General features: G+C 41.3%; 2 protein-coding genes across 2 annotated transcripts; both read left to right on the top strand.

Annotated features, from left to right (window-relative positions):
- The first annotated feature begins 3,605 nt into the window (after positions 1-3,605).
- LOC119560495 (mpv17-like protein) lies at positions 3,606-22,509 on the top strand. The gene is made up of 4 exons (XM_037873966.1): positions 3,606-3,751; positions 20,029-20,254; positions 20,327-20,534; positions 22,143-22,509. The coding sequence occupies exons 2-4, from the start codon at positions 20,103-20,105 to the stop codon at positions 22,362-22,364; spliced, it is 582 nt and encodes a 193-aa protein (XP_037729894.1). The 5' UTR covers positions 3,606-3,751; positions 20,029-20,102; the 3' UTR covers positions 22,365-22,509.
- A 2,220-nt stretch (positions 22,510-24,729) lies between these two features.
- On the top strand, positions 24,730-26,939 carry LOC119560729. The gene is made up of 2 exons (XM_037874343.1): positions 24,730-26,270; positions 26,722-26,939. Exons 1-2 carry the CDS (start codon positions 24,730-24,732, stop codon positions 26,936-26,938), a joined length of 1,758 nt encoding a protein of 585 aa, XP_037730271.1. The 3' UTR covers position 26,939.
- The last annotated feature ends 285 nt before the right edge of the window (positions 26,940-27,224 follow it).

Here is a 27,224-nt window from a genome sequence, read left to right on the forward strand (position 1 = left end):
GCTCAATCAATGGAACACAAGAAATAATTACTTATACATTAACGATAAAAAAAGTGTAAAGCTCATTTGTCTCACAATATCGAAATCCTCTTTGGCCATTTAAATTTTAAATCATCAACAATGAAAGGTATAGCGCCAGTCTGCGAATTAACAAGCACTACAGCAGCAACAACGGCCACATAATTCAGCATGTTGTGCATGGATATTTCCTCTGGAACAACTACATCTGCAACATGGGCAATTGCAATTACCGAGTGTGTGTAGCACCATAATCATTTCAAACGGCAAATTATGACAGCGAGGAGGGGTCGCAACTACAATTGCAACTGCAATTGCAACACAGGCGTACGGCAGGCAAATGAAATGAGCTTTTAATCAATTTCCGGTATTAAAGTCTAGCCAAACCAAGCAACAAACAACCAGCAACCATCCCAACATTCCCCAATCATCCCACAGTTGTCTGCCCCATTGTTGATCCTGCTGGCCGTTATTGTTGTTGGATTTAATTAACAAACAATTTATATTCATAAACCTCAATCGGTCACATGCAAATGCACATGCGACTTTGGTGCGGAGAGCGCACCACAAAAATATCAAGTGGGGGAATCGTTTCGAAAAGTTGTGATATGGTGGGTCAGATACTCTACGGGGAGGTTATACAAGTGGCTGAAAATCACTTTGCAGTTCAGTAATTGGAACATTTTAAGTCCTTCTAAATGTGAATAGATCATTTTAAATAATTCATTAAATCTGGAAGCAGTTTCTAAACTTGCAGCTGTTATAGTTCCTGTATAGTAAGATATTGTCAGCTGTTGGCTAAGCAGAGATTTTGCAGGACTATAAAGTGTCCATTATAATATATTGCATAAAGTAAAATTTATATAATACGAGCGACCTGAGCTACCTTTTGGGCAGAGTGTTCCATATTATTTCCCAACGTGCACGCAATAAATATGGCAAATGCGTGGCATGGCAAGAAAAAAACATGTGCATGCTCGCAATCATAAAAATATACTTATAAGCCCGCACACCCGTAGATACGAATGTGTATCTATGCTTCTTGGGCACTAGTGTAACTTGGCCTTTTGTGTAACAAAACGTGGCAGCGGAAAAGAGCAGTCGCCACAACAAAAGCGCCCAGGGAGCTGCAACAATGTGAGGGCTGATTGGGGCGCCCCGTTTTCGGATTTTACATTTCAGATTTGACGCTGCCACGTGTTGCCAGCACAAACACAAACACACTCGAAAACACACGCGTTTGAATTGCATGCGCCCTGCATTCTGGCCGCAATCGGACTTGCTGGCCAAGGGATGTGCAGGAGCACAGAGAGAAATAATTGCTCTGTTCCGCTTTCTAAATTTACCACTAAATTATTAGAATGCTCTAGGACACACAGTTAAAATATACTTCTGTGTTTCCCCCAAAAAAGGTATATGACCATGTCATAACTGCTATTTTCTTTCTCTGTCGCCTGGATTAACCCACGTTCCGACACCCAATTAACCCCTAGCATGCACAAAGGCGAAACACATCGCATTTGGGAGTGGTATCTAGCAGCTTAGCAGTCATTAATTAAACCCGGCAAATACAGAACCAGACAAACGCATGAGAAATTATTATAATGAACACGCATGGGGAAATGGCAGCAAAAAGCTTTGCGGGGAGTCGCCCTCCTTTGCCCCCAACTAATTAGCATGCCAAAATGTGTTTGGCTGCAAACACCACTCGGAGGTCACAGCGAGGTCCAAGCCACTTTTGGCGTGGAAAAATGAGGCGGGGCGGGGGTGGGCAAGAAAACACATTAGTTGCAGCAACAAGGGCAAGAAACATTAAGGCAAAAGGTCACGGAGGTGGAAAGAAACTATTTATGCCAAGAAAAGCTGAAGATTATGGTCTTTTACGGACGGAAACGAATCGCTAGAGAACCAGTAGATTTAATCTTAGAGAGTGATGTGTAGTCTTGAAAAACCCCAACAAACCCTAACCAAAAATAAAATTCAAATTACTTCCTGCATGTATTTGAAAATGTTGAAAATCGAATGCACAACTTTACCACCCAGCTGCTATTTGTGTCAGTGGAAAATATAAATGGTGATTATGAACGTCCGGTAGCGTAAAGTACCTACCGAGTGGAAAGCAGCCAACATTGTATGGCTGCAAATTGCACGAGAACAAATATAAATATGGGTACTTGTACATCATGCTCTGCGGCAGATTCAGTCTAACCACAAACTCATTACGGCCCATTCTGCTCGGCCCCGCCCCTCCCTGTTCGCCACTCTTCCGCCTTAATGACAGACGAATATTTTGTATAATATAGACATTTTCTACGGCCCCGACTTGGCCAAGTTGAGGAACCGAGGAGGAGACAAAACCGAGCCAGCTGAAAAGCGACCTGGCAAAACCACAAAAACTTGCCTTTGGTTATTTTGTATCTGGCATTGTCATTGCGGCTGATGTTGCTGCTGCCGCTGCCGATGTTGCTGTTGCTGTTGCTCTTGCTGATGTTGCTGCTGTCACGGCTGTTGTGCTGGCCAAAACGTGCAATTAAATGCTGTATAGAAGCCGCCGCTGCCATAAACCCCCGTCCATACACAGAGAACAACAAAGGCTGGTAATTAAATTGGAAAAATTCGAGGAAATGGTCATAAGCCGAAGTTGTACAAGATCACACTAAGTTGAAGCAAACTCAAGTAACTCGCAGGCACAACAAATAGGCACCAGGAATAATAATTTTGCTGATTTACCCATGTCCACAAGTGTTTTTCGGATTTAACTGGAAGTTTTCCTCACCTTTTTGATTAAATAAAAAAAAGACAACTCATCCTTTTCCAGGAAGAACTATTGGCACTGACTTAGAATCGTTTTTATCCTTCACAAAAATAAACTGGTCAACGCCGGAAGCATTACATGATGCAAAATGGATGTTATCGAATCACCTTCATCGGATAAATGCTTCGAAAATTGGCGTATACTTGTAGTACACTTTGAGATGATACACCATCCTAACTTTTGTTTAAGCAAAACTAAGTAAAATTGATGCAAGTACCTGTTTATTTAAATGGTCGTTAAGAGGCGTTAAATTGGGCGTGAGTCTCTACATTCTGCATGTTAAGTTTCAACTCATTAACATAACACTCATTAGATTTAAATTTGATTTGAAATAATTCTTCTATGACGCCAAAAACTCTAAATGTATGGAAAATAAATAAGTTAAATCATTAAATTAAAAATGTACTACATCGACATATTTTACCAATCCGCTTAAGATTTGTTAAAGCGTAATTCCTATCTCGAAAGTCATGGTCCTATTATATTGCTGGGCGTTTCTCTCTCTGTAGACGGTGGAAGCCAACTTATTGGCAGTTGCTTGCCAAATGCAATGAATGAAAATTGCACAAAAAGAGAGGCAGAGGCCAGAACACAATTACAGCCAGCGGAGGCATTCACCAGGCAAATTATTGATTGGCAACCGCAGAGATGCATTCCGCCGAGAGACAAGATACAAAGATGCAAAGATGCAGAATCGGTCGGGCACTCACTAATGATGATGACGCTGGCTACTGGCCACTGGCCACCGCTACTCACTCTCTTTTGGCCGCCATTGACATTGAAATCTGGCAATTTGCAATCATTGCAATTAGTTTTTATTTCTTGGCCGAGCCAAACGCCTCGCGAATCGTCGCGGGTTTATCGTACAAATTACTGCTGAGGATTTCGAGTGCGAGGAATTTCCGCGGAAATCATCGGGTAATGACAAACGATGGCAGCTTGCATAAGTGGGCTGCGGATTTCCAACTGCTCCTTTTTCGGACCTCGAGAGTGCGAAGCGCAATCGCAAATAGCTAATTGCCAGCCGATTATTTATAGCCGCGCATTTTTAAAGTTCAAATATGCGTTTGTCGGAAGTAATTTGCCCATTTAGCGAGTCTATAAATAGTGTTCCGCTATTCAAAAGCTTTGGGGTCCCCAACGAGTGGCAAGGTGCTAGGGCTATGCGGATGGTGTCTGCTCCCCAGTCCCCCTTCTCGCGATTACGACTGTGACTCGTCCGCAAGTGGGTCAAATCGTCATCGCCGGAGAGAAGCCTTGGTCCACATTGCCCACTGAATGTTCTCGCTTCCGCTAATCTCGGGCCAAGCTGCGGCAAGCGAATATACATATTTATGCTGGGGATATCGGACTTGAATGGGGCATAAGTAGCGGGCTATCTGATTGCGGTTGAAGCCCAAGGCAGACCGCTGCACTTAAAACAAAAAAAATGCAGATAAATCAAGAAAACATTTTAAAACATGTTACATGCTAAAGCATTTATCTAAGAATGTATTACACAACAAATCTTAAGTAAATTTCCTTAGTTCCTCATTTCCGGAATGTTAAAAACGACCTAGTGCACTTACAGGACAAACTTGATACCCCCATGGTAAATGTATAGGTCTAATTTTCCTCTCTTTGAAAATTTCCTCAAATCGAAAAAGAGCGATATACCTCTTTAAATTACTCTGAGTAAGAGCGAGGCAGAAATTTTCGGAATACTCGGGAACAAAAACAGAAAGCCAAAACCAAAATGACGAATATATCAAAGTAATGCTACATAAATTTAATTAATACTGAATTTCTTTAAAAGAGTCATCAAACCCTATTAATTTTTTTCTCTGTGCATCTATAAAATCTGCATAATGTGGTTAGCTACTAAAACTGTGGATTATACAGCTTCAAACAACTTTATATGTTTTTAAACCCTTTGTTGCAGTGTAAAAGCGAGAGTAAATCTTCGTCTAAAATTATTTCCATGCTTCGAGCCGTCTTTTCAATTTTCCAGCCGAACTCATGCGAAAGCCAACAGCAGTGATAATGAACAGGTTTATGTTGATTGCTTGTCTTCCTTTTTCACCTTTTGCCGCTTTTTGAGGGGCTGAAGTGTTGTGCGTAGGCACGGTCCCCGGCCAAGTTCCATTCCCAATCCCTGTCACATTAATCACGGCAACATTTGCCATGCAATTAAGCAAATGAAGCCTGCATTTAAGTGCTGACAATGATGATGATGATGGGGACTTGGACTTGAGCGCGAACTGGGAATGGAAATGGGACTGGGAGCGGGACTGGGAAACTCGGCGAAATCATTAGGCTAATGTGGTTAGTTGAACATCGATAAGTGAGTGTGCCCCATGGGCAGGCAGCCGCGATGTGACTCCGCTTAATGCGCATTTAATACCCCTTTGAGTCATTAGAAATTCAATCGAGTCGCTCAAAATAATTGACCCCCCTCGGTCTCGATTCGCGACAGTCGTTTCTGGCTATTCATCAACCCGAATCACAATCGAAATGCAATTTGCTGATGTTTGTGATGGCAAATCGAAAAAAGCACACTCGCACGTGAAAAGGAATTGACGCATTCCGCATCTCAGTCATTCATCGTCGGCGTGGCCTTTTTCGACTGTTTGTCTTATGGCCTTATTGGCCAACGAAATCCCGCCAACAGCCGGTTAACGACGAGGGGCGAAAATGTCAAAAGCATTCCGCCATAATTAAATTATAAAATAAATATTGCACCAAGCTGTTGCTTTCTTTGCGCAACAACAAAAGTGCATTTCGGATTTTGAGCGCAAATCGCTGAAATACGAGTGTATGTAAGTGCCATGAAACATCGCGCATACGCCGCGTTGCATGGCCAAATGAAATTGAATCAAAAGGCAACGTAAATCCGCTCTAACGCAAACACATAATTCAAATTCGAAGGTGGAATTCTCTAAGAATAGTTTATTTTGTAATCCTATTGATTTACTTACTTTTAGATTTAGACAAAACGAGAACCCCTAGGACTTTTAAATACTTCTGACTGAAGAAGATTAAGATCTATTCAATGTTAAAATCAAATCCAGACCAAGCTGAGAAGATAATATATTTTGAAGAATAATTTAAGTCTGGAGCTGAAAAAACTTAAACATTTTAACACATTTTCATTTCTTTGTGACATATGCTCCCTTAGAAATAGAGTATTTTCAAACGGTTTTTCCAACGTTTTCAGGCTGCCTTCACTGCGTGTAATTTCTCGTGCTCACTTTCCCGCCCGAGTCCCGCATTTTCCACCGTGACCGTTCCCCCAAACGCACTCAAAACTGCCTTTCTGTTTGGGTCGCCAATCATGTGTCGCAAACATGATTTATTTCGTCAATTTATGCCAAAAGTGTAAAACGATTTTCTACCGTGTGTCAAATGAAATATTATGACGTGCACTATCATTTACATGTGTTTTACAGCCCCCAGTGGGTGTGTGTGTGTGTGTGCGGGAGTGGGCGTGGCACTGCGTTAGGAATGCGACAGTTAACTGAGGCTGTCTCGCTCCCCCACTCGCCACCCGTCTCCTTCGCTCCACTTGCATGTGTTGGCATTTGCAATTTAGCAAAAAGGGAAATTACATTTAAATTGAATTGTAAACCGAATAAATTGAGGGGTTTTGGGGCTGGAATGGGAGGAGTTGCTGCGCAGTTGAATTTGCCAGAAATTTACGATTACGATTGAACGCAAATGGAATTCCTCTCTTTCTGCGGGCTGCTGTCTGTATAATTTACCATATATTTGGAAACTTATCAGGCGTTGCGCAAGCCTTCCTGAGTTCTAAGCTTTGGGCGTTTTCCAAAATGTGAAAATGGCTGACAAACTTCTAGTCAATTAGCCAGAGCATTCGCAATGAAAACATTCATTTCCTTTTAACTTCCTTGCCAAAAGGATGTTACTTTCATAGTTTTCCAATGAAATAACGGTTTACAAATAAGCTAATCGAATTATAACAGTCTTAAAGACAAAATCATCTTCTATGACGAAACACATTCACATGTTGATTTAAGACTGCTGCAGATTTTGTATTTATTGTGCCCACATTAAGTCCAGATCACAATGTATTTCGGGATAATAAAATTAAAATTTTAATTTATTTAGCATATGGCGTATCCCACACAAAGCTGACGGAAAACCAAACACAAAATTAAACCCGTATTTGTATTGCAACATCGGTAATTTGAGGGGAGCTCGGGGAAAATCGGGGAAATAAAACATTTCTATTTAATCTGGTTGCTATTGAGCTGTGGTGGGGCTGGAATGGGCCTTTTTAGGGAACTGAAAATTGCAAATACCAAGCGGATTGCACAACCGCAAAATGCCGACTAATTAAATTAATAGAAAACAAATGCATAATGAGTGCAGGCGTCCCAGACCAATCAGTCCGTATCTGCAGAGTCAATTAATGTTGTCCGAACTTGCGGTGATTTAGGTGCAACTAAAGTGCAAATTATCAAATATTTTTCTGCTGAGACGCCGCTCCAATGCGATATGCAAATTTAGCAAATGCCAACTAAGCTATCTATGGCCAAGTACAGATACAGATACCCGTATCCACAAGACACCAGATACCGAAACGCAGATACCATATACCAGAATACCAGATACCAGAAGCCAGAAACCAGACGTTGCAATAGCAAAGCCATGGCAACAACTTTTATCGCATGTGCATTTTCTTGGCCCGCGACGCCAACGACGATAAATGCAAATCTTGACAGTTTTCTCTGAAACATTTTTATTTATTTTCGGTTGTAGTTTTCTGCCTGTGCTTTTCTCCTCGTCTATTTTCTTGGCTTTAGTTTTCATTGTCTGCCCGTCTGGGCTTGCTTTGGTTTTGGCCATTTGGCCATTCGGAAAGCACGTTTCGTGCTCGCACATCCGCCGCCGTTTGGGTGGCTATTTGTTGGTGGTTGTGGATGCCGTTGCAGTCGCCGCACCGAAAGATACAAATGTATCTGACGCAGAGGAGAGGGTTGTATGCTGATTCCCCTTTCCCCCATCCTTCATCGGCATGGACCCTGGCAAGATTGTTGCATTTTCCACGGCTTCGACTTTGCCCTGACACTTGAAAGAACAGCTTCGCTCGGGGGAGTCCAGTTTCCAAGATAAGGTTCGTTTCACAACCTCAGGGCGACTTCAGAAACATGAAGAAATTAAAAGATTTTATAAATATTTGCGTAGGGTCCATTTAAATTTAACTTGCTAGTTTCAACTGAATTTTGAACTAGCATCCGGAGACAGTTTAAATGGTTAATACAAGTCGTATTTACTTTAAAATATGGTTATCACATGTTCCTTTTATAGTAATACCTGTGACTAGCCCCATACACTTTGTATCCATTTTGTATATTTAACTAATAACTCTTTAAAAATGAACCATTAAATTTAAATAAAGTTTTAGTCTATAATTTAAAAAACCTTTTAAATAAGTTATTCCTTAAATATAACTCTTACAATATTAAATGAAACATTGTATTTTTGTTTTTATTGGAATTAAATTATTAAGATATTGTCTTCCATTCCTCGAATTTTGTTTGCCCACAATGAAACGCACTGCACTTTAGTACAATGAGATGACTACTCTCCGAGTCAGAGATCGTTCTTAATCCGCTGTATGAATTTCCTGGGAATTAGTGGTCCCATTCAGAAGTTCCCCACAGCGTTCTCTCATTTGCATTTCAAATGGAGGCTCAAATTGTACTCGGAATTAATTATTGGGGAATGTTTATTAATCCATTAGATCCATTTCACGGCGGACTTCAGTTTCCGTTTTGCATCCGTGTAACGAGCATTAAGGGCAGGGCGATCGGGATTTTTCCCGTCCGAGGTTGTGCAATATTTAATCGCAATCTCAATATCGATTGCTACTTACCTTCTCATACATAATTCATCGGGGCCTGGTCGGGTCGTTTAATATGAAAACCAATTAATTAAACTCTCAACGGCAAGCGTCACGACTAAAAGCTTAGAAATTACTTAATAAATTACTTTCATTAAAGCCACAAAGGAAAAGTCAGCGGGCGAGGCACCCATTTCCCCGTACCGCCCAGCCCTCCCTCGAAACTTCCCTCGGACGACACCGTCAGGCGTTGATTTATATTAATCGACCCGCTTGCACAGCTCCGGGCATTATTTATTTGAGGCAGCAGCAAAAACAAAGCAGCGGCAAAAAATATGCCAAGTAATAAATTGAATGAATCTACACATCACATGGGGTTCGCAAACTGCACAGAAAGAAAGCAGGTCAACCCAGCTTACTTATTTTTCATTTAAGTAAATATTTATATTGTATTAACGTTGCTATTTCGATGAACAGAAGAAGTAGATATCCAGTGCACTATATATTTAGAGGATTTTATTGAATTGGTAGATATTATGGGTATTTTTTCAGTGCATATTTACGATTTAGTATGGTATTCGGGCACTTGGAAAGGAAAACGCAAAATATGCGCTAATTTTTTATTTAAATTGCGTATGCCAAACCAACGAATCGGAACTGAGGGCAAATAAACGAAACGCAAAGAAAAGAGCAGACACAATGTGCCACATGATTTATTGGCCAAAGAAAAGGCCAAAGAAAATATTGGCTCTGCAGCTTAAGTGGGTAGAAGCTTCTCTAGTGGGTCACCGGAAAACACTCAAAATCAGCTGTCCCAAAACAGCTCGGGGTTAATTCGGGAGGTGAGTTGGCTGAAGTCGAGTTGGCTCGGAGAAGCGGGCCAAGAAAATGCTGACTTCGAAATGCAGTTGCCAGCCGGGCCCAGAAGAAATTGCCTCATGATTACGTCGACCGTCCAACCGTCCAACCGTCCTACCGTCCGTCCATCCGTCTGCTAGCCCGCTTGTCGGTCTGGGTCCGTCACGTCCATGTCGTCTAGCTGTCTCTTTGGGTCTCGGAGGAAATACAAAAGTTTCCAAATTTCTGCGCTATAAGCACGTGCCCGACTCTTTGCCAAAATTTCCCATCGCCCCCGGCGATTTCCCCGTACTGTCCGTGTCCATCCCCCTTTCGAAATTCACTTCATGTTAATTTTCTTTTCTTTGATTTTGCGTTTGCATTTCGGCTTGCCACTCGGGGTTTAATGTAATTCTTTAACATTTGCCTTCGAAATGAGGTTAAGCTGGCACAATGCTGAATGGCAAATGGTGAATGCTAAATGGCAGGCACTGTGTGCCCGAAATGGGTCACCTCAAGCGGATATTTCAGGGTAGCGGAAAATGTGGCATGGAAAAATATGTGCTCTCGAGAGTACATCAAAGTGGATCTGTGAAAAGCGAGTTTTGGGGTGGACGAGCGATTTTAATTAATATTTCTTATATGTTTTGTTCTTTATTTTTGTTCCTTGAAATATGGACAAATATTAATCTTAATCAGGATCACAAGCCGAGTAGATTTAGCCATATCCGTCAGTTTGTCTGTCTGTCTGTCCGTCCGTATGAACGCTGAGATCTCGGAAACTTTAAAATCTAGAAAGTTGGGATTAGGCATGCAGATTTAATTTATTTCAGCAGAGTGCAAATCCCAATCTGACGCCCACATCGCCCATAACGCCTAAACCGGTAATGTAGAATGTAAATGGAATTTGGTTTTGATTATCAATATCTATCCTCATGTAAAAAATTGAGCATCCATTAAAAAGTTATAATCATATAAAGGAGTCGACGGTTGGTGACGCTGTTGCAGGCTGTGTTTAATCCACGAATATGACAATATGAGCTGTTCAAAAATTATTCCTTATGTAATTCAGTTTACAACATGAAATATAATATCCTAAAATCAAAACTCCGTGCATAAGGAGACTTCAATCAAATACTTTATGATTCCTTATGTTTACTAAGAATGAATTCGTCTTAAGAAAGAGTTAGCATCAACGAATTTAATTTCTTTTACTTTTATGACTCAGATGAAGATAATGAATGTTTACTTCAGGAAAGCACATTTAGCGGTTGGACTTTTATCAACTCAATTCGTATGAAATAAGTGCCGAGGCATCCTCATTGTTTTTGATTCTAAAAATCTACCAACCCCTCCCTAGTTATAAGTTTTCCCCAATCGCATCCAAGCGACATTTAATGATAATATTTAGTAATCATTATCATTGGACCTTTAGTTTCCCCTCGATTACGCTCAACTCATTAGGAGCGCATCCCGAAGATTCTTAAGCTGCTTGATTGATAAACAGTTAATAATAGAGGGCGACCCTCGACTAAATACGAATACCCAGTCCAGAAACGGAAACGGGAAAAAGGGTTCGGGAAGCGGGTAAGCCCGTAAATGCACCGACCGTCCATAGTTATAATTTGAGACCGAGCAGACAAAGTCCGAACTCTGCGCGCCATCAATGTAATTACGAACACGGCACGCAGTCGGTCAGCCACTCCCCTTTGCCCAGTTCCCCGGTAATGACTACACCTCAAATTGCACAGGGGATACAAAATATAAATTTAAGCCCGTCGAGCGCCTAAGGTTTCCAGCGAGAGATCAAAACGAAACAAGGAAACGATGACGTACAAAAAAAGACACGAAGCTGGAAAAAACAATAACCCCAAATGGGAAAAAAGAAAATCAGACAAACAGCCGAATTAACAGAACGCAGCAAAAAAACCGGCAGGGGGAACATAATGTGAGTTTAAGTGCATGAAATTACAAACTGCCTGGAGTTTGGCTCATGGATGGCTGCTTGGTTTATTGGGTTCAGTGGCGTAGGTGGTGGCACTTAAGGTGAAACAATTTTTAGGTACATACCTTAATTCATTAAGGTTTTAATAATAAAGTAAATAGATAAGGTATTATAAAATCATATTTAGATATATTATATTTTAAGAAAATGGGTCGATTGATTGTATGCCTTAAACTCAAATGCGTATTTTTAACTACAAGTTCCATACGATCTAAATAGCAAACAGATTTTAAAATGATTATTTAAATTATTATATTTGACAAAAAGGGATAGCAATCTAAAGTTATATTGTTACCTGCAACATTCACACAATTTCCAGGGTTAAAGTCTATTTTTTTCTTACTTTTTGTTTCAATTTACAAAGGAGGACTCTATATCTAACATCTTAACAAAATTGTCAAAACCCCTTCTAAAAAAGAGCTGGGCACGCCACTGGTTGGGTCTGTGCCTGCTGTGCGGGGCTGAAGGTTTCGGGGTGCTGTGTTCAAAACTGGCTGCACCCTTTCCTTTTCCTTTGTCCAACTAATTTCGAGCGCCGCGTTAGTTTGGTGACGATCTGAAATGAGGCATAGAACGCTGCACTTAATGGGACATTGTAAATAATTGCGGAAGTGTGTAGAGGCCTCGCTCGCCTGGCATTTGAATCGCAGATGTGTTCGAACTGTTTGATACTCGTAGTGTATGGGCTCGCCGTTGGCCGTTCGCTTATCTTGTAATTGTTGATTTAGTGTGTGCTCAATTTTTATTTTTATGCGGTTCAGGTTCGATGGCAGCTCGGTAGTGCTGTGGAAAGGTGCAGGGGCTGCGGAAGGGGGATTTGATGGGCCTTGGTAGGGCGGAGGGGGCGGTTTGTTTGCCCGCCCGGTTCATTGTTCGCTCATTGACATCGCCCGTGGTTGTTGTCGTTCCCGGCGCGTGACAAATGACTTTGCCGATGCATTCCACATTTTCGTATGTAAGTACACTGCGAAAAAGCTGCGAATGAACAACCAAAAATTAAAATAAAAGGAGAAGTATGTACAAGTATGTTTTGATGTCTAATGTTGTTCTCGAGATACAGATACCCAGAACCGAAACAATTGTTTGAACCTACCTTTAATGTTTATTTAAAACACCTTTTGTTTGTTAATACCTTATCGGACCATTAGTTTAAAAGTTATGACCTTATGGCCACAGCCGTTAGATAATAATGTTAAATAGAAGAAAATATACGAATTGACTTTTCATCGCTTCTGTTCGAAGGTATATTTATTTTGTCGTTAGTAAGGAGAATTAGTTGGTTACCGTCGAGGCATTTGAGTCTAGCGTTCCTTGTTGTTTTTCTTATATTTTTAGTTTTAAGAAATGGTTTCGATGCATGCGTTTGAGGGCTAATAAAACCCTAATTTCTTCGGAATATAAAAAATTGTTTTCCATATTTTTCAATCAGTGCTTTTTCAATCCCTTCAAACAAGAAAAAGATTTAAGCGGTGATGTGCTCTTTTTTAGTGAACATTCTTTGGAGTTATTAGAGATAAGAACGACGTAATCAATCACGGCTAGATTCACTTAATACTGAATTTTCTCCTGGTGCACGGACTTAGTTGTGTACAGCATATGGCTCTGTCAATGGGTGTCCCTGTCCCTGTTCGCGTCCTACGTTGCCATCAATCGAAATCCAAACAGCCCGCCGAGCGGGCGGCGAATCAACAAATTGAACTGCTGCTGTTTATATAAAATATCTACATACTCGCATCTATCTATTGTTGCTGTTGGGACGTGGATGTATGGCCTCAGTCAGAGTCGATCCCACGAGCACTACGACCATAATTGACGGTTGTGTCGGCATTTATTTATTTTTATTTTCTAGACGAAACTCACGCAAACACACACATGCCAAGTGCACTGAACCGGGCGCTAAATTTGGGCACAGCTTTTTACTGTTTTACTGGGTTCAATGTAACCCCGCGGGGTTTCCACCTTACGTAGGCGCTGCCACTCGATCCGAGGGTCCCGATAAACCGACTGCCGTGAGCGATGGTGGTTCCTCGGATCTGCGGGGTGATTTACATTTTTTGGCGATAGGTAAAAGTGAAGGATAAGTGTGTGCCCTGAACCTGAATAGTTGGGGGCCCAGGTACTGGTTGAAGCGGTGCCAAAAATGTATACACGCGATTGATTGAGCTCTTGACAATCCTAAAGGAATTTTTTTTAAAGCTGTGTATAAAAACTCTACTCATCTACATCCTTTATCAACTTACAAGATCGAAATAGGGATTTTCGGAATTCGTGATAGGAAGAACTAATAAATACATTTTTAGTCAGTCAATGTTAAGTTGATAGTAAACCTGTATTTTATTATTTTATTTATTATTTTATGCTTATGCTTATGAAATACACATTTCAAATAGTTTTTAGCTTACTTTTAAAACCCATTTGTTTACTACATTTTATTTTCAAATTTTAAAAATAATAATTATAGTCGCATTTTGATTTTTTCTTGATTTTATTGCATAATATTTTTCAGACTTATTATTTTTCGCACTCTACTGTGACACATCTCGCCCACCCTGTGACAGTTTTCTCCCTGGTGGCCGCGAACACCAAACGTCAATTTGGCACAACTGTCAGACCAAACTGTCTAGAAAGAGACGGGGAGACGAAGAAAGAGAGAGACAGGGACAGATAGAGGGAGGGAAACAGAAACCGACTAAAGTGTCATACACGTTTGATGGCCAACTAATAACCGAGAGCCCCGTTGTCGTGTCAGCTGCAATTGACACTTGTGCGTCGGATGGGCAATACAAGTATATATGAACCCGATGAACTCGAGCGTTTTCGCTGCCTCTAATTTCAATGGTCTTTCTGGAAATCTGTCGTCTTACTCATTGTTTGTCCGTTTGTATAACTCTCAGCTCACTCCGTTCGTATTTGGGATTACAAAAAGTAGGTACAAATTGAACAACGAATTGGAAATATGTATTTGAAGCTGTAATTGTAATTCAAAACAACATTTTAAAATTCATCGCGACATTTTTTGATGGCTATCATATTATTATTGCAGTGTCCACCCTTGAATCTATTAGAAATAGCCAAATTGACAACACTGTGGTCCTGTCTCACTTTTATGGGCTTCCTCGTTATTTCGGTTGACAATCAAATTCTACGAAATTGGATTCTCTTGTTCCTCGACACGCTCTGCCGGGTTTCAAAATTCACCCTCCTGCTGCCTCAAGAAAAACAATAAAAATTGGAAATGAGAAAATCAAGCAAATTGCCTGCAATTGCAATTGTTTTCGCTTTGGCCGGCATGTGTGCCGCTGTCCGTTATTGTATTTTATTTTTCTCATTTTTTATTTGCCCCTGCCTCGCATTTTTAATGCGAAAATGATTTCATAAATTGTTCGCCGGCGTTGTTTATTTTGAAACTTTAGTTACCGTTGGGCCCCGAGGGATAGCTAAAAAACCGAAAGAAAGAGAACGCACCCATTTCCATCCTATTATTTCAGCTGTCAGACATTTCGACACTTGAAATTGAGCGTGTGTGATGTTTTCATTCCTGCAAAAGGGAAGGGGTCGTAGGTGGGTTAAAGACAGGACTGACTCAAAATACAAGAGCCCAAACACGGAGAAAAAATATAATTTAAAATTTTTATCTCTGAAAGGGCAATAATATGAAATAATTTAATAGACAGCTCATGTGCGAAACAATGGCTACATCAACAGTACAAATCTGGTAATTTATTTCTTTGCTTTAGATAGCATGTATAAAAACCATTTCAGTTGTGAGCAAAGTCCACGTTTTTCGCAGTGTAGAAAAGGGGAACGAAGGAAATTCGCACAACAGGAAGCTGTAATTGGCCCAGGAGCGCTTGAGCAAACAGCAAACATCGCCAAAGTTACTGCCGATGGAGGGGGGAGCTGCTTTATTGGAACGGCAGCTGTTGCCCGATAAGGTCGCACCCAGAACTCAGACTTCAGAACCAGGTCCCATATCCCTTATTCCATATCCGAAGACCCGACACAATGCCAACTGATTGCCGTCTTGCGTGTTTGTTTTCCCCTCCAATTTCCACCCGAGCCTTATTAATTATGACGGGATATGAATTGATAATGGCTGGAGTTCAGCCCCCGAAGAACTGCCGATGAGCAGCGATAGATAAGTATCATCCGGGAGGAGGGCTTCCTCCATGATTGCACTTGATTGGGTTCGGGATCGGGATTGGGAGCTAATGGCGCCCAGCCCAAATAAAGGGTAATTAGGGGAGTTTACGAAACGCTTGTGAAAAAGCGCAAGAGAGGAAGTGGACAGGCCCAGAAGCTTGATCCAAATCTAAAAAGACAGGATGACCGCCGATCATTGCCTTTTATTAATTTTTTGATCAAAAGAAGACACTTCTACAAAGTAGTTCCTATGCATAAGACAAGATTTTACCAGCATTACTTTATATGTTTATTACAAAGTATTAATAATGCTTATATGCACAAGACTACATACGATACTTTAGTAAATGTTTCAAGAACAAAAGTAGCTTTCAATTTTAAGCTGCAGCTGACTTGGGTTATAAATAAACATTAGTATTTATCCACCCCTTCGCCACGAAAGTCTATAGAGAGTATAGAAAATTATCGAATAACTAACCCCCCGCAATTGAACCATATTGGGGGATAACCCAACGCACTCGATGAACCCCGTTTTTGTTTACAGCCCCCGCCCCTAAGCGCCCCGCCATTCAGATGCAGACATGTAAATATCATAAAGTTGTGTACAAATAAATCAAATCATAGTGCAGGGCGCTGAGAACAATCAGCCCGCATCAGGCGGTAACAAATACACGTGTTTCGATATGTTCAAAAAACCCATATAGCACCATCATAACTCCCCCGACCAACCCCTTCCCACTAGCTATCAGTCAGCCAGAGTTCAATAAACAAGGATCAGGAGATGGAGGAGGAAGGGAAGAGGAACCCACTAAAACACTACATAACTGGAAATCAAATAAAGCGCCCTTGTGTCCGTGTGCTTGACAGAGCGAGTGCAATCAAAACTCGCACCTTCAGATACAGATACTCCCCTACTTCGGACTCGGATACAGATACAGATACAATTAGCTTCGTTTCTTAGGCAATGCCTTTGATGTAGGCCCCGTGATATTAACAGCCAGAAAAAAGCAAGCAAGTGTGAAGTTTTCTGTTGCAGGGGGCATCGACATCGGCATCGAAATTGAAAACAACCGAAAAAGTAGAGGGCAAAGCTGTGCGACAAGTCAAGAACCATATTTATTCAAGTAAACGATTGATTGGACCGACAATGGGTGTTCAATCAGAGGAGAAAGAAAAATATAAGCCTAAAGCAGAAATTGAATTAGGCCTTGCAAAGGAGATATGAACGATGTCTCTCCTGGAATACTAATATCAAAATAATAATAATTTCCGAGTTAAAGTAACACTGCCTCTTCGCCACTTACCACATCTTTCAAAGGGGAATTGCCGGGGATTGAGATGGTTGCCATTCCCTAGGTGAGATCGACCAGCAGCTGGCTCCATTCTCTGTTCCCGTCTCTGTCTCAGCTCCATTCCCTGTCTCTGTGGCACCGTGGCAATTCACTTGGCCAACATCAAAAGCCCGTTCGAGTGGCGGCTGCCACTTTTCGAGAGTGCGAAATTAAAACAAAATGTTGCAAGATGCTGCGGGCAGTGGAGCTCCCATCTCCCATCTCCCATCCCATCTCGGCGAACCTCCTACTCGGCGGCTGTTTGATTTCTCTGGGCTGATAAGCCGAGTTGGCCGTAGCTCTTCACATCATGCGTAAAACGGCGTCAAAATGCAAATGTTGCGCAGGAAACAGCCGGCAAGTTTTCCCCCATTTCCCCCGGCTCTCCTGATTTCCCTTCTGCTGGCTGCAGCGTAAATAAACATTTTGCGCTTTAATTTATGTTGCAAGGTTTGTTGCTGTGTGCAACATGGGGAGCATTTTATTGCACATTCGCCCGGGGCCACATTGCAAAATTTATCATCAGCGGCAAACTAAATGGGCTAAATGGGGGCAGCAGCATCGCCAACAAATAAGTTTTCTGCCCGTGAACTATGTAAATTTATGAAACCGAGCACATCAATTTGGAAAGGGCAGAACATCTCTGGTATTTACGGCCTAACACATTTACAAGGGCCGCAAACACACACGAAACTATTATTGAAAGGTGTGGAAAAAATTATGGTTTTCAAAGCAAACATAATTTATTAAAATCCATTTTAATTTAAAGGTCCAAAAGAATTTTAAGCTAAGAAAGCAAGAGTATATTACAGTACAACTTTCTAAATCTTAATGTAAAGGCATTGTTGTCCAAAAGTGATTTGGTGGTGGCTAAACAGGACTTTAAACTTAGGGAAGTTCATATTTTGATCAATTAAATTTTAAATTTAATATCCTATTAGAATACGTTCATATTAGCTGTCAGTTTAAACAATTGAAATGATTCTTAAATAAATATTTAAACAAATACATTATTTTGGTTTTAAACATTATGTTTAATACTTTTATATGGCTTCCCAGAAAGCAAACCTCTATAAACTCGTTTTGTAACGTAATTATCAAGATCCAATTTTTCCCAATCCCGTTCTTACGTTCCGTTTAACCAACTTAAGCGTGAAACAAAATGCCAATCAAATCAATGCTTAACTCGGACTGGGTTCAATTAAGACAATAGTCGGTGCTTTCCATCGGAAGCCCTTGGATTGGACGTTTTGAAAGACGTGTTGCCAACTACCTGCACAATTTGTCGTCCCACCTGGCCTCTTTGCCGGCAGAGTGCAACTTCAGCGGGCTGCACTCATCTAAAATTTAAATGTGAAAATAATGCAAATTAATGTGGAGGCAGCGTTTTGTTACGGCCCCGCTGATAAACAACAACAGCCCAGCCTGTTTGGACAGTTGCTGCTGGAACACTCTGCATCTACGCCAGGGGGATTCTCGGGTCCCTGGCTCCGAACAAGGACACCGTCGTGTACATGTTAATTACTTGTGAAAATATGCAACAGACGGCAACAACAAGGGCCAGTTGCCACGAGGCGGACTTTTCACACCAGCCAAATCGCCAGGTCGCTTGTTTTCGGAACGGAACGTGGATCGTATCGTCCCTTCTTTATGGTTCTGCTGACGAGTGCCCTTCAAAGCGAACCTGCCCGTCCCAAGGACCAACTGTTCGCCGGGACTCTCCGCTTCCGTTTCCATTCCGGAGGGCTTGGCGTGTGTGCGGGCATACTAATTACAAAGGCAACGTCACACACAAAAAAATATTGCATCTAATTTCTTAACAATATTATTTGGTAAGCGTATACCTTTACAAATAAATTCAGGAAAACACACCTTAAATATTTTCCGCTCTATCATCAAAACACACAAAAGAGTGTTTAAATGTACATCAATATTTTGCCTTAAAATCTTTTTAATATTCGAAAGATTTTGTAACGGTCGTCTTTTTCTACCCAGACTAATAGAATTTTTTTGGGTGCAGCACCAGCCACTACAACAGCAACCCCGACGTGCCGCATTGGATGTGGATCTTTAATCGCTTCCCCCGAAGCGACTTTTTGTGCCGCAAACTCATTAAGCGAAACTGAAAACCAGAAACAACTTCAAATCACACATCGTTTCTTTCTTCTTTCTCTTTCGCCCCTTTGGTATATTTTGTTATTTTTTATTACATTTCGGGACTGCCGGGCTTGTATCTTTCGCCCGGGCCTAATTGCTTTTTATGACAGTCGAGTGAATATGATAAATCTTTGGCCGTGGCCCGACATTATTTCGACATTTGTTTAGCTAGAAACATTCTTGGCAATTAAATTTATGTTTGTGTTTCGTTTGTAGTTCGTAGTTTGCTCCCCGATAATAATACTTGACATGTGTTACTGGATGGCGAGTACCACCCCCTCATCCACTCACACTCGACCCACCTTTCAGCCATCCAACCATCCATCAGTAAAGAGGAGAGTCCAAAAAGTGTCAGCTGTGAAAGTGTTTTCATGGCTCACACTTATTTGCAATTGGTTTAAGTCTGGCACTGGAAGAGGAATTTCATTTCAAGCTGAGGGAAAATAATGCGGGTCACTATTCTGGTAAAATAACTTGAGAGGTATGATCTCAGAAACTGGTTGGCTTTGCGGAAGGCTATTTTAAAAGCAGTTTTTGAACTCTAACTTACTTTTGGCCCATTTCCATTTGTCAGATATCTGTCTTGGGAATGCACCCATTTTATATTATAAGTTATTAATAACAATATACTATCTAAGTACAATAATAAGAGGCTGGGGTTTGTCAAGCCTGCAAAAGAATTACACACTTTTTAGGGCGTCAGTTTCAACAAACTTTCTGGGTCATATGAGGTAAGACCACTATCTTGGCAAAAGTGAAATCCGCCAAAACAAATATGGCACTGAGCTGGCATAAGTCACGGGGGAATAAAGCTAGCCCAAGCGAACTCAGCCATGTCAGCCGCATCGTACTGATCAAAAAACAATTTCTCTTTCAGCGTGTTTATAGCACTTTTGTGGAAGTGGAACTGGCACTGACGATCGGGAAGATTATCACACGAGAGCGTCGAAAATGATTCGTAATTTTGTGAATTTTACAAATAAATACAAAATTATCCGGGGCATGATATCATATGGCACCCTCTGGCCCTGCGGATCGCTCATCGAACAGACCATGATCGAGAAGAAGACATTCCGAACGTACGACTGGATGAAGTGTGTCAGGTGCGTCCCATGGATCTTGGCCCGGCTCGATTGCTAATTGGCCCCGATGTGGCTTGGCTAACTCCGTTGCAGGTTCAGTTTATTCGGCTTCTTTTTCATGGGGCCGACCATATACGTGTGGATCAGACTGGCGGGCGTTATGTGGCCGCGAACCGATATTAAGTCATCGCTCTGCAAGGCGATCACCGAGCAGACTGCATATGATCCGATGGCCATCAGCTCGTTCCTCTTCTTCATGACCTTGATGGAGGGCAACTCGTACGCGGAGGCCAGACGGGAGGTAAAGTCACTGTTCCCTCATTCGAGGCTTAACCTCAGGATTTCCATTTTTGTAGGCTTAGGTATACGAGTTTACATTCATTCTCTAATATTTATAAAATGTATATATAAAGCGTATATCTGGTTAATAACTCTTCAACTGAGGCATGCCTGCATACAGCATTATGTTTTTTATCTCCCAGATGTGCTCATAGCCCAGTTTTGGCTAGATTCCAATGGTATTTGTTTGGAAATCGGGTCTCCCATTTCCATCGGCTTCTTGCACCCAATTCGGTGTGTTGGTTTTGATTTCGGAAATCCATTTTCTCACGACACATTCAGGCAGTCGCCGAGGCAGTATCTCCATCCTCGAATCTGTATCTATGCATCTGCATCTGTGTCTGAGGCTGTAATGTAAGCATGCATAAATATCACCTGTCTGTCGCTTACCTCCATCCATTCCCAATTGCTGCGTCTGGTCCTCCGCTTCGAACTGTCAACATTGATTTGTTGGCTCTGCGGCCATACTTTGAGATACTTTCAGGCACTTTGCTCCAGGGCCGAGTTTGGTTCCACGGCGGACTTCCATATCATTAGAAACCATTTATCTTGATAAATGTAAATGTTTTACCATATATTTGTGTCAAACGGGCTTCGTCTCATTTGCTTTGCATGCGTTCTCCAAAGATATATGGCCCGACTATTCTGAGCGAAGTGATCGGCTCAGGTCTTGGCCGTAAAAGAGTTATGTGCGTGGCTGATAAAGTCGTTAGTCCCCTGATCCTAACCTAAATATATTTTTGAATGGCAGCTAGTTAAGTGCAGAAAAAGTAATACGGTTAGACTTCATACATTTATATAGAACTACACATTCAGCTAAATCTGAAACAAAACTAACAGCTCAAAATCTATTTTACATGTTCTCGGCACTATTTTTAACTGCGTTCCGTTAGGACGAGAAATCAATAGAAAACCATCCACTAATTAATTGATTGCTTGGAAAACGTCTTTCAAATAATAATGTATAAAAGGGATTGATTGGAATTGTGAGGATTCCATTTGAAATTACTTTAGACTGGTAAACATTTTATTCATTTAGTTTGAATTGCATCAAATGCAACTCCCAATCCATCGATATAAAATATTTATGGTATGGAGATTTTATGATTTAAGTTAATCAATAGAAAGGCTTTTCTAAAATTAGATTACCTCTTATTAGCCAGCATTTTTGACCATTTTCCATTAGGATTTTCATGCCAGTGGTAAATTGCGTACACAAAGGTAGCCAATCAATAGTTAATTGCCAAACCTCGACGGCCCCGACTCTGACTTTTTAAATTGGATATCGTTTGCACATTGAACGCAGTTCGGGGCAGGCTGATAATTTTTGGAGCCGGGCGTTACCTTTTAATTAACAACATTAACAAAAACGCCACGCCCCAGTCTAGCGCCCCATAAAAGAGAAAAGTGAGGGGGCATGTCGGGCAATAAATAAAATTTTAAACATCTACCGCCGCTGGCCAGCCGGCACTTAATTACAATTTTCCGCGCTGGCATTTTCCATTTTCCGCCCGCTGCTGGGAGCATTATGTCACTGCACTCACCCCCCTGTGTCTCCTCTCGTTCCCAGGTCAGCGATAAATTCCTGGACGCCTACAAGGTGGGCGTTATTTATTGGCCCTGCGTGCAGACGGTGAACTTCGCCTTCGTGCCGGCGCGGAACCAGGTCATATTCACCTCCTTCTTCAGCATGTGTTGGACCACCTTCCTGGCCTACGTCAAGTTCCTCCAGCTGCATCCCCCCGTCGACGTGGACCACCACGCCATGGACATCCACTTCCTGGAGATGTGAGTCCTTACCTAGTTACCCAAAAATGTGATGGTACCAACACCAGTGGCGATCCCCTTGGAATGAGTTAATGACATGTTCTTTTGTACATATTTTTGTGGGCCGCTGGCATTGTATAAATATATTTGTATGTATGTACGCCCATTTATTTCTTCCTGATAAATAAGTTGTGATAAGTTCGTAGTTGGTGTTTTTCTCAGAACTGAATTGTAATCGAGCGTTATCGTCAGTTTCGTTTAAGAATCTCATGGGAGTAGAAATAATAATGGGTGGATGGCTTTTGAGAGTCGCAGACTCTGAACCACCAAAGGCGACCTAGAGAACATGCACACTTTTGTTTTCACTTATATTTATTGCAAATATACGTACCTAGACAATTTAGTACACATCATATTGAATACTCGGCCAGTGGTTATGCATACATTTGACTTCATTTGACCTGCATCAGCATTTATCAAAATTAATATTTATTACCTATGCGTTTCTTTTGGCCGAGGGAATCGGGGTCCATTAAAATGCATACCTAACATCTATGCATATTATATACTTGATGGCATATACAAGTACTATGTACAGGTTTGTGTATCTGTGGGTTCGTTGGAGTGGAACCGCTAAGTGGTTGTGCGGAATGCGAGAACGGAATACATAAATAATGCCGATTTAGATTATTCTGAAACAGAAACATCATCGCCTAAGTGTGGTCTGCATTCGGATTTGGACAAAATGCCAGGGAACAGAACGCAGACGGCCATAATCAGGGGAATTAATATGGAAATGTATGCAGAGCAAAAACGAAACCGCAAAAGTAAACGCAGAACACCAAACTGAACCCGCGAAATCCAAACGCATGTGGGTTCTGTTATCAGGAAGGGAAAACGTGGCGAACTTCCTGCCCAGGGAGGGTGTTCCTGCTGCACAGAGAAAATATACCGATAAGTCTCTAATCTAAATTTTAATAAATCAATGCTCACTTCCGTTTAAAAGATTGGATTTAACGCAAAATAAAACTAAAAAAAGATTAAATATTTTAAAAAATGCTTTATGCTCTTGAATAAATATAAGAAAAAATTGATTAACATGCGAGTAAGCCAATCTTTTGGAACGTTTAATGAATTTATTTTGCCAGCATTCATAATGGAAAACAGTTATTCTCCCAATTGTACAAATTATAAGCGATTCAAAATCATTTTGTACTTAACCTGCATGATCCATATAAGCCCAACTCTTTTTTTCCCGTGCACCGTAGCTGCGAAAAAGCAATTGAAACAAGAGTTTCATTTAATTCTGCGTCGGCTGGCAGGCCAATTTCCTATCCGCCCTGCGCCCATTTCTCAGTGTCTTGCCGGGGTCTTTATGTTGCTGTTTTATAGCGCATTAATTTCGAAAGTAGCGCTACGTGTGCCAAAAATCATTAGCAACGGAATTACGCTCAATGAAATGCAGTCGGCGTCGCCGGCAAACAAAAGCCGTCCGAGGGGAGATAATAAAGCGTGGCCAGGCCGGTCCTCCGTCGATTTCGATGTTGATGTCGATGCCGGAACAGGGAACCCAGAAGTGGCCTGCCAGAGGAATTGGCCCTGCGACGGCGCCGGGGAAAAAGGTGGAAAACGGCCGTGGAAGTCTGAGGGGAAAAGCCGACAGCCGCCAGTCGGCAGCCGCTTGACGTTAGCGCTTCTGCTGCTTATAAATTTACCCTAACGACAAGTTAAATGCTGAATACGAAATGTTGCAGAGGCAAGGGTTCCATCCACTCCGAAACCCTCGGAGACATTCGTACACATGCCGGCGAAATTGCCGCCAAGATGTAGCCTTAATGGGCTTAACTTTGAAATTCCAAAATACATATGGATTGGATGGGGCAGGATTTATTAAAGAAAGGAAAGTTAGGATAACATAGTCATGGAATCTATCAACAATTAATTATGGGGCAGGAATATCGATTAATATTAGTAACCTAAGATCTAGATCATTTAAAATAGATAAAGAAGGTTACTTTAAACAAAACAGCCGATCCTTACCTCACCATATATTCGAATATATTGTTACTATCCCCTTTAAACAAAAATGTTTCACTATTAATATTGTGATTATGATAAGGCAAGCTCAAATGGTTTAATGGTTTGATTTAATTAGTAAAACCTAAGGTCTGAAACTATATTTGGGAAATTGGTCAACATGCTGCTTATCCGAATCTGGTTCGCATCGATGGTCCCATACCCGCAATCTTATCACTGGGGAATCAACCCTTATCAGATAATAGGCGGAACTAATTCGCCTAATGAAATTATGCAAATGGCGTTGGGAGTCAGTTCGATTTGGTTCCGACAGGTGCGAGCACTGCACACTTCTAAAAACATACATACACAGTATGTTCAAGTCCAAGTCCTTCGATTTGGTCAACGAGGAAAGGACGAAGAAACCGGAACGGCTGTATCAGCCCCGCCGGATGCGATGGCTCAAATATATCATCCTGCCGGCCGTGTTCTCCTTTGCGCTTCTTCTGATCCTGGTCAATGTGGATTTCTCCGACACCAGTGATGAAGTAACCTCTAATTCCACGGATTTGGGCTGTAAACTTGAGTCGCATTACAACAACAAGATGAAATTCCTCGACGTATGTGGCAAATCCCTCTTTATATCAAGCCATGGATTTGAAAATAACACTCTACAAAGGAGCTTTTTTTCCAGCAGCTGGGAACTGCAAAACTTAACAATAGTAAATTGCACCATAGTTCATATCAGTAATGAAACTTTTGATCAACATAACACCCGTTACCTTATGAACTTGCAACTCATTAATTTGCAACTGGAAAATTTAACAGAATCAGCCTTACAAGGTCTTCAAAAGCTTCAGAACTTCACCCTAATCAACGGGAATAACCATTTCAAGCCTTTTGGATTCCTTTCAGCTGTGTCTGAGACGGTAATTAATGCTAGAATACACCAGTCATTCTACACAGAAAGAAGATACGCACTTAGTGATTTCTTGGGATACAACAATTTTAGCCACTTGAAATGTTTAGATATGAGCGGAACGAATTTCGGAGAGAGTATTAAATCAGATTCCTTCGAAAATCTCCCCGCTTTGGCGCAGCTGATCTTAAAGAACTGTGGCTTAAGCCAAATCGAGTGGGACTTTCTACCACCAAGACCTAAATTAGTGCAATACTTAGACTTGAGTGAAAGTCGAAAGGAAAGAGACTATCCTTATAACTTGGAAATATTTGAGTTTACCCCTGACACAACCATTGACGACGAGGAGAGCTATACTGTCCAGATCGAAAGAGCCGCTGGGCCACCCTTTGCAACCGCAACAACAAACTCAACATCAGCCCCAACCACAGTGGATTCAACAGTAACAACATTTCCATCCACACTACAATCAATAACAACAACATCACCCACACAAGATATAACGGCTGATCCATCAACTGAACCATCAACGTTATCTACGATGACAACACCGCGATCCAATTGCGAGGAGGAACTTTGCCAAGAACTCGTATGCTCTCGTATCTCAGCGGACTCAACGATTGGATTTACAGATCTGGAAAGTTCGGCTAGTTGTAAGGATGGCATACTGGTGGAGGTCTGCGAATCGGACTGCACAGCACCCACCTACTTCTGTGGACTATTTGGCGACAATTTTACCTCCCCATCCAACTGCTGTTCTCATAATACCATGAGATGTGTGGTTTCAGCAAAGGCCTCCTGGTTCGATGATCACAGCGGCCTTGTAATTGGACTGGGAATAGGACTCCTTTTGATTGGCAGCCTTCTCGGGATGCTCATTGCTTACGGAGCTATACGACTGCATCCGATCTTGTTTAAGAACAGTAAGCGGCGGGAATCCAACACGATGGGCCTAATTCCCCGGAGATTCGAAAAGGACCTGAACGACTATGCGGGGTAAGTTTTCAAAAGAAAAGAAATATGCAATATAATTATTTATAATCATGAATATCTTTCTTATTGTCGCTTTACACATTGTTTCTAAGGGGAAGCCCTATTCAAACGAACAAAAAAACATAAAACATTTCATTCCTAAGAAATTTAATTGGTATTTAAATAATTCAAGATTTGCAAACAATTAAAAAAAGTTCTTTAACTAACTTCAACCAATAAGCCCACAACATAGAAATCTTCATGGTATTCATAGGATGTAAGCCTCTTTCACATTGTCGCTTTACACACTGTTTTCCCGGAGTTTTTTTTAACGTATAACTAAGTTCAACCAATAAGCCTACAAGTAATATCTGTAGTCTTTGAGAATAACTAAGTTGAGGTTCAAGAAGTTGAAGTTGTTACGTGTTTCAACAAAGGTTTTAAAACACCAAACTTTCAATTTGTCTTCCAATAGGGGTCCGATATCGACTCTCGACGACAGCGAATATGTCATTGCTTATCACCGTTACTTGGAACAAGCGAACCACCGTCACACGGAGACCAACAAATACATATATCCACCCAGGGATAGGGCGCCTTCGGTTCCACCCTCCTGTGACTACCCGCTACCGCTTCCGCCAAGAAATAACTACATATATGAGAGCTGTGAGCTGTATGAGGAACTTCCGTAGTTTATAAAGAAGATGTGCATTACATTCATCCTTATACCAAGAACCAGAACATAATTAAGTACTGATTATTTTCATTAGAAAAAGCTGTATAAACGAATGACAAATTTAAAAATGTTGTGTTTTCCTAATGGCAAGCCAATTTTAATTCAAATAAATTTACATAATTACAAATTTACCCACGCCATACGTGGGTATAGGCTTACTTACACATCTTGAACTAACTTTGAAGACTAAACAAATTCTATGACTCGACGGAAAGACATTTGAGGTATTTTTATGCTTTAAA

Source organism: Drosophila subpulchrella, unplaced genomic scaffold (assembly GCF_014743375.2).
Source record: "Drosophila subpulchrella strain 33 F10 #4 breed RU33 unplaced genomic scaffold, RU_Dsub_v1.1 Primary Assembly Seq354, whole genome shotgun sequence".
In the NCBI taxonomy this organism is placed as follows: domain Eukaryota; kingdom Metazoa; phylum Arthropoda; class Insecta; order Diptera; family Drosophilidae; genus Drosophila; species Drosophila subpulchrella.

Coding starts and splice junctions, on each gene's coding strand:
- LOC119560495 (XM_037873966.1), top strand. CDS start 20,103: ATGATTCGTAATTTTGTGAATTTTACAAATAAATACAAAATTATCCGG. Junction 20,255..20,326: donor GACTGGATGAAGTGTGTCAG/GTGCGTCCCATG, acceptor ACTCCGTTGCAG/GTTCAGTTTATTCGGCTTCT. Junction 20,535..22,142: donor ACGCGGAGGCCAGACGGGAG/GTAAAGTCACTG, acceptor TCTCGTTCCCAG/GTCAGCGATAAATTCCTGGA.
- LOC119560729 (XM_037874343.1), top strand. CDS start 24,730: ATGTTCAAGTCCAAGTCCTTCGATTTGGTCAACGAGGAAAGGACGAAG. Junction 26,271..26,721: donor GACCTGAACGACTATGCGGG/GTAAGTTTTCAA, acceptor GTCTTCCAATAG/GGGTCCGATATCGACTCTCG.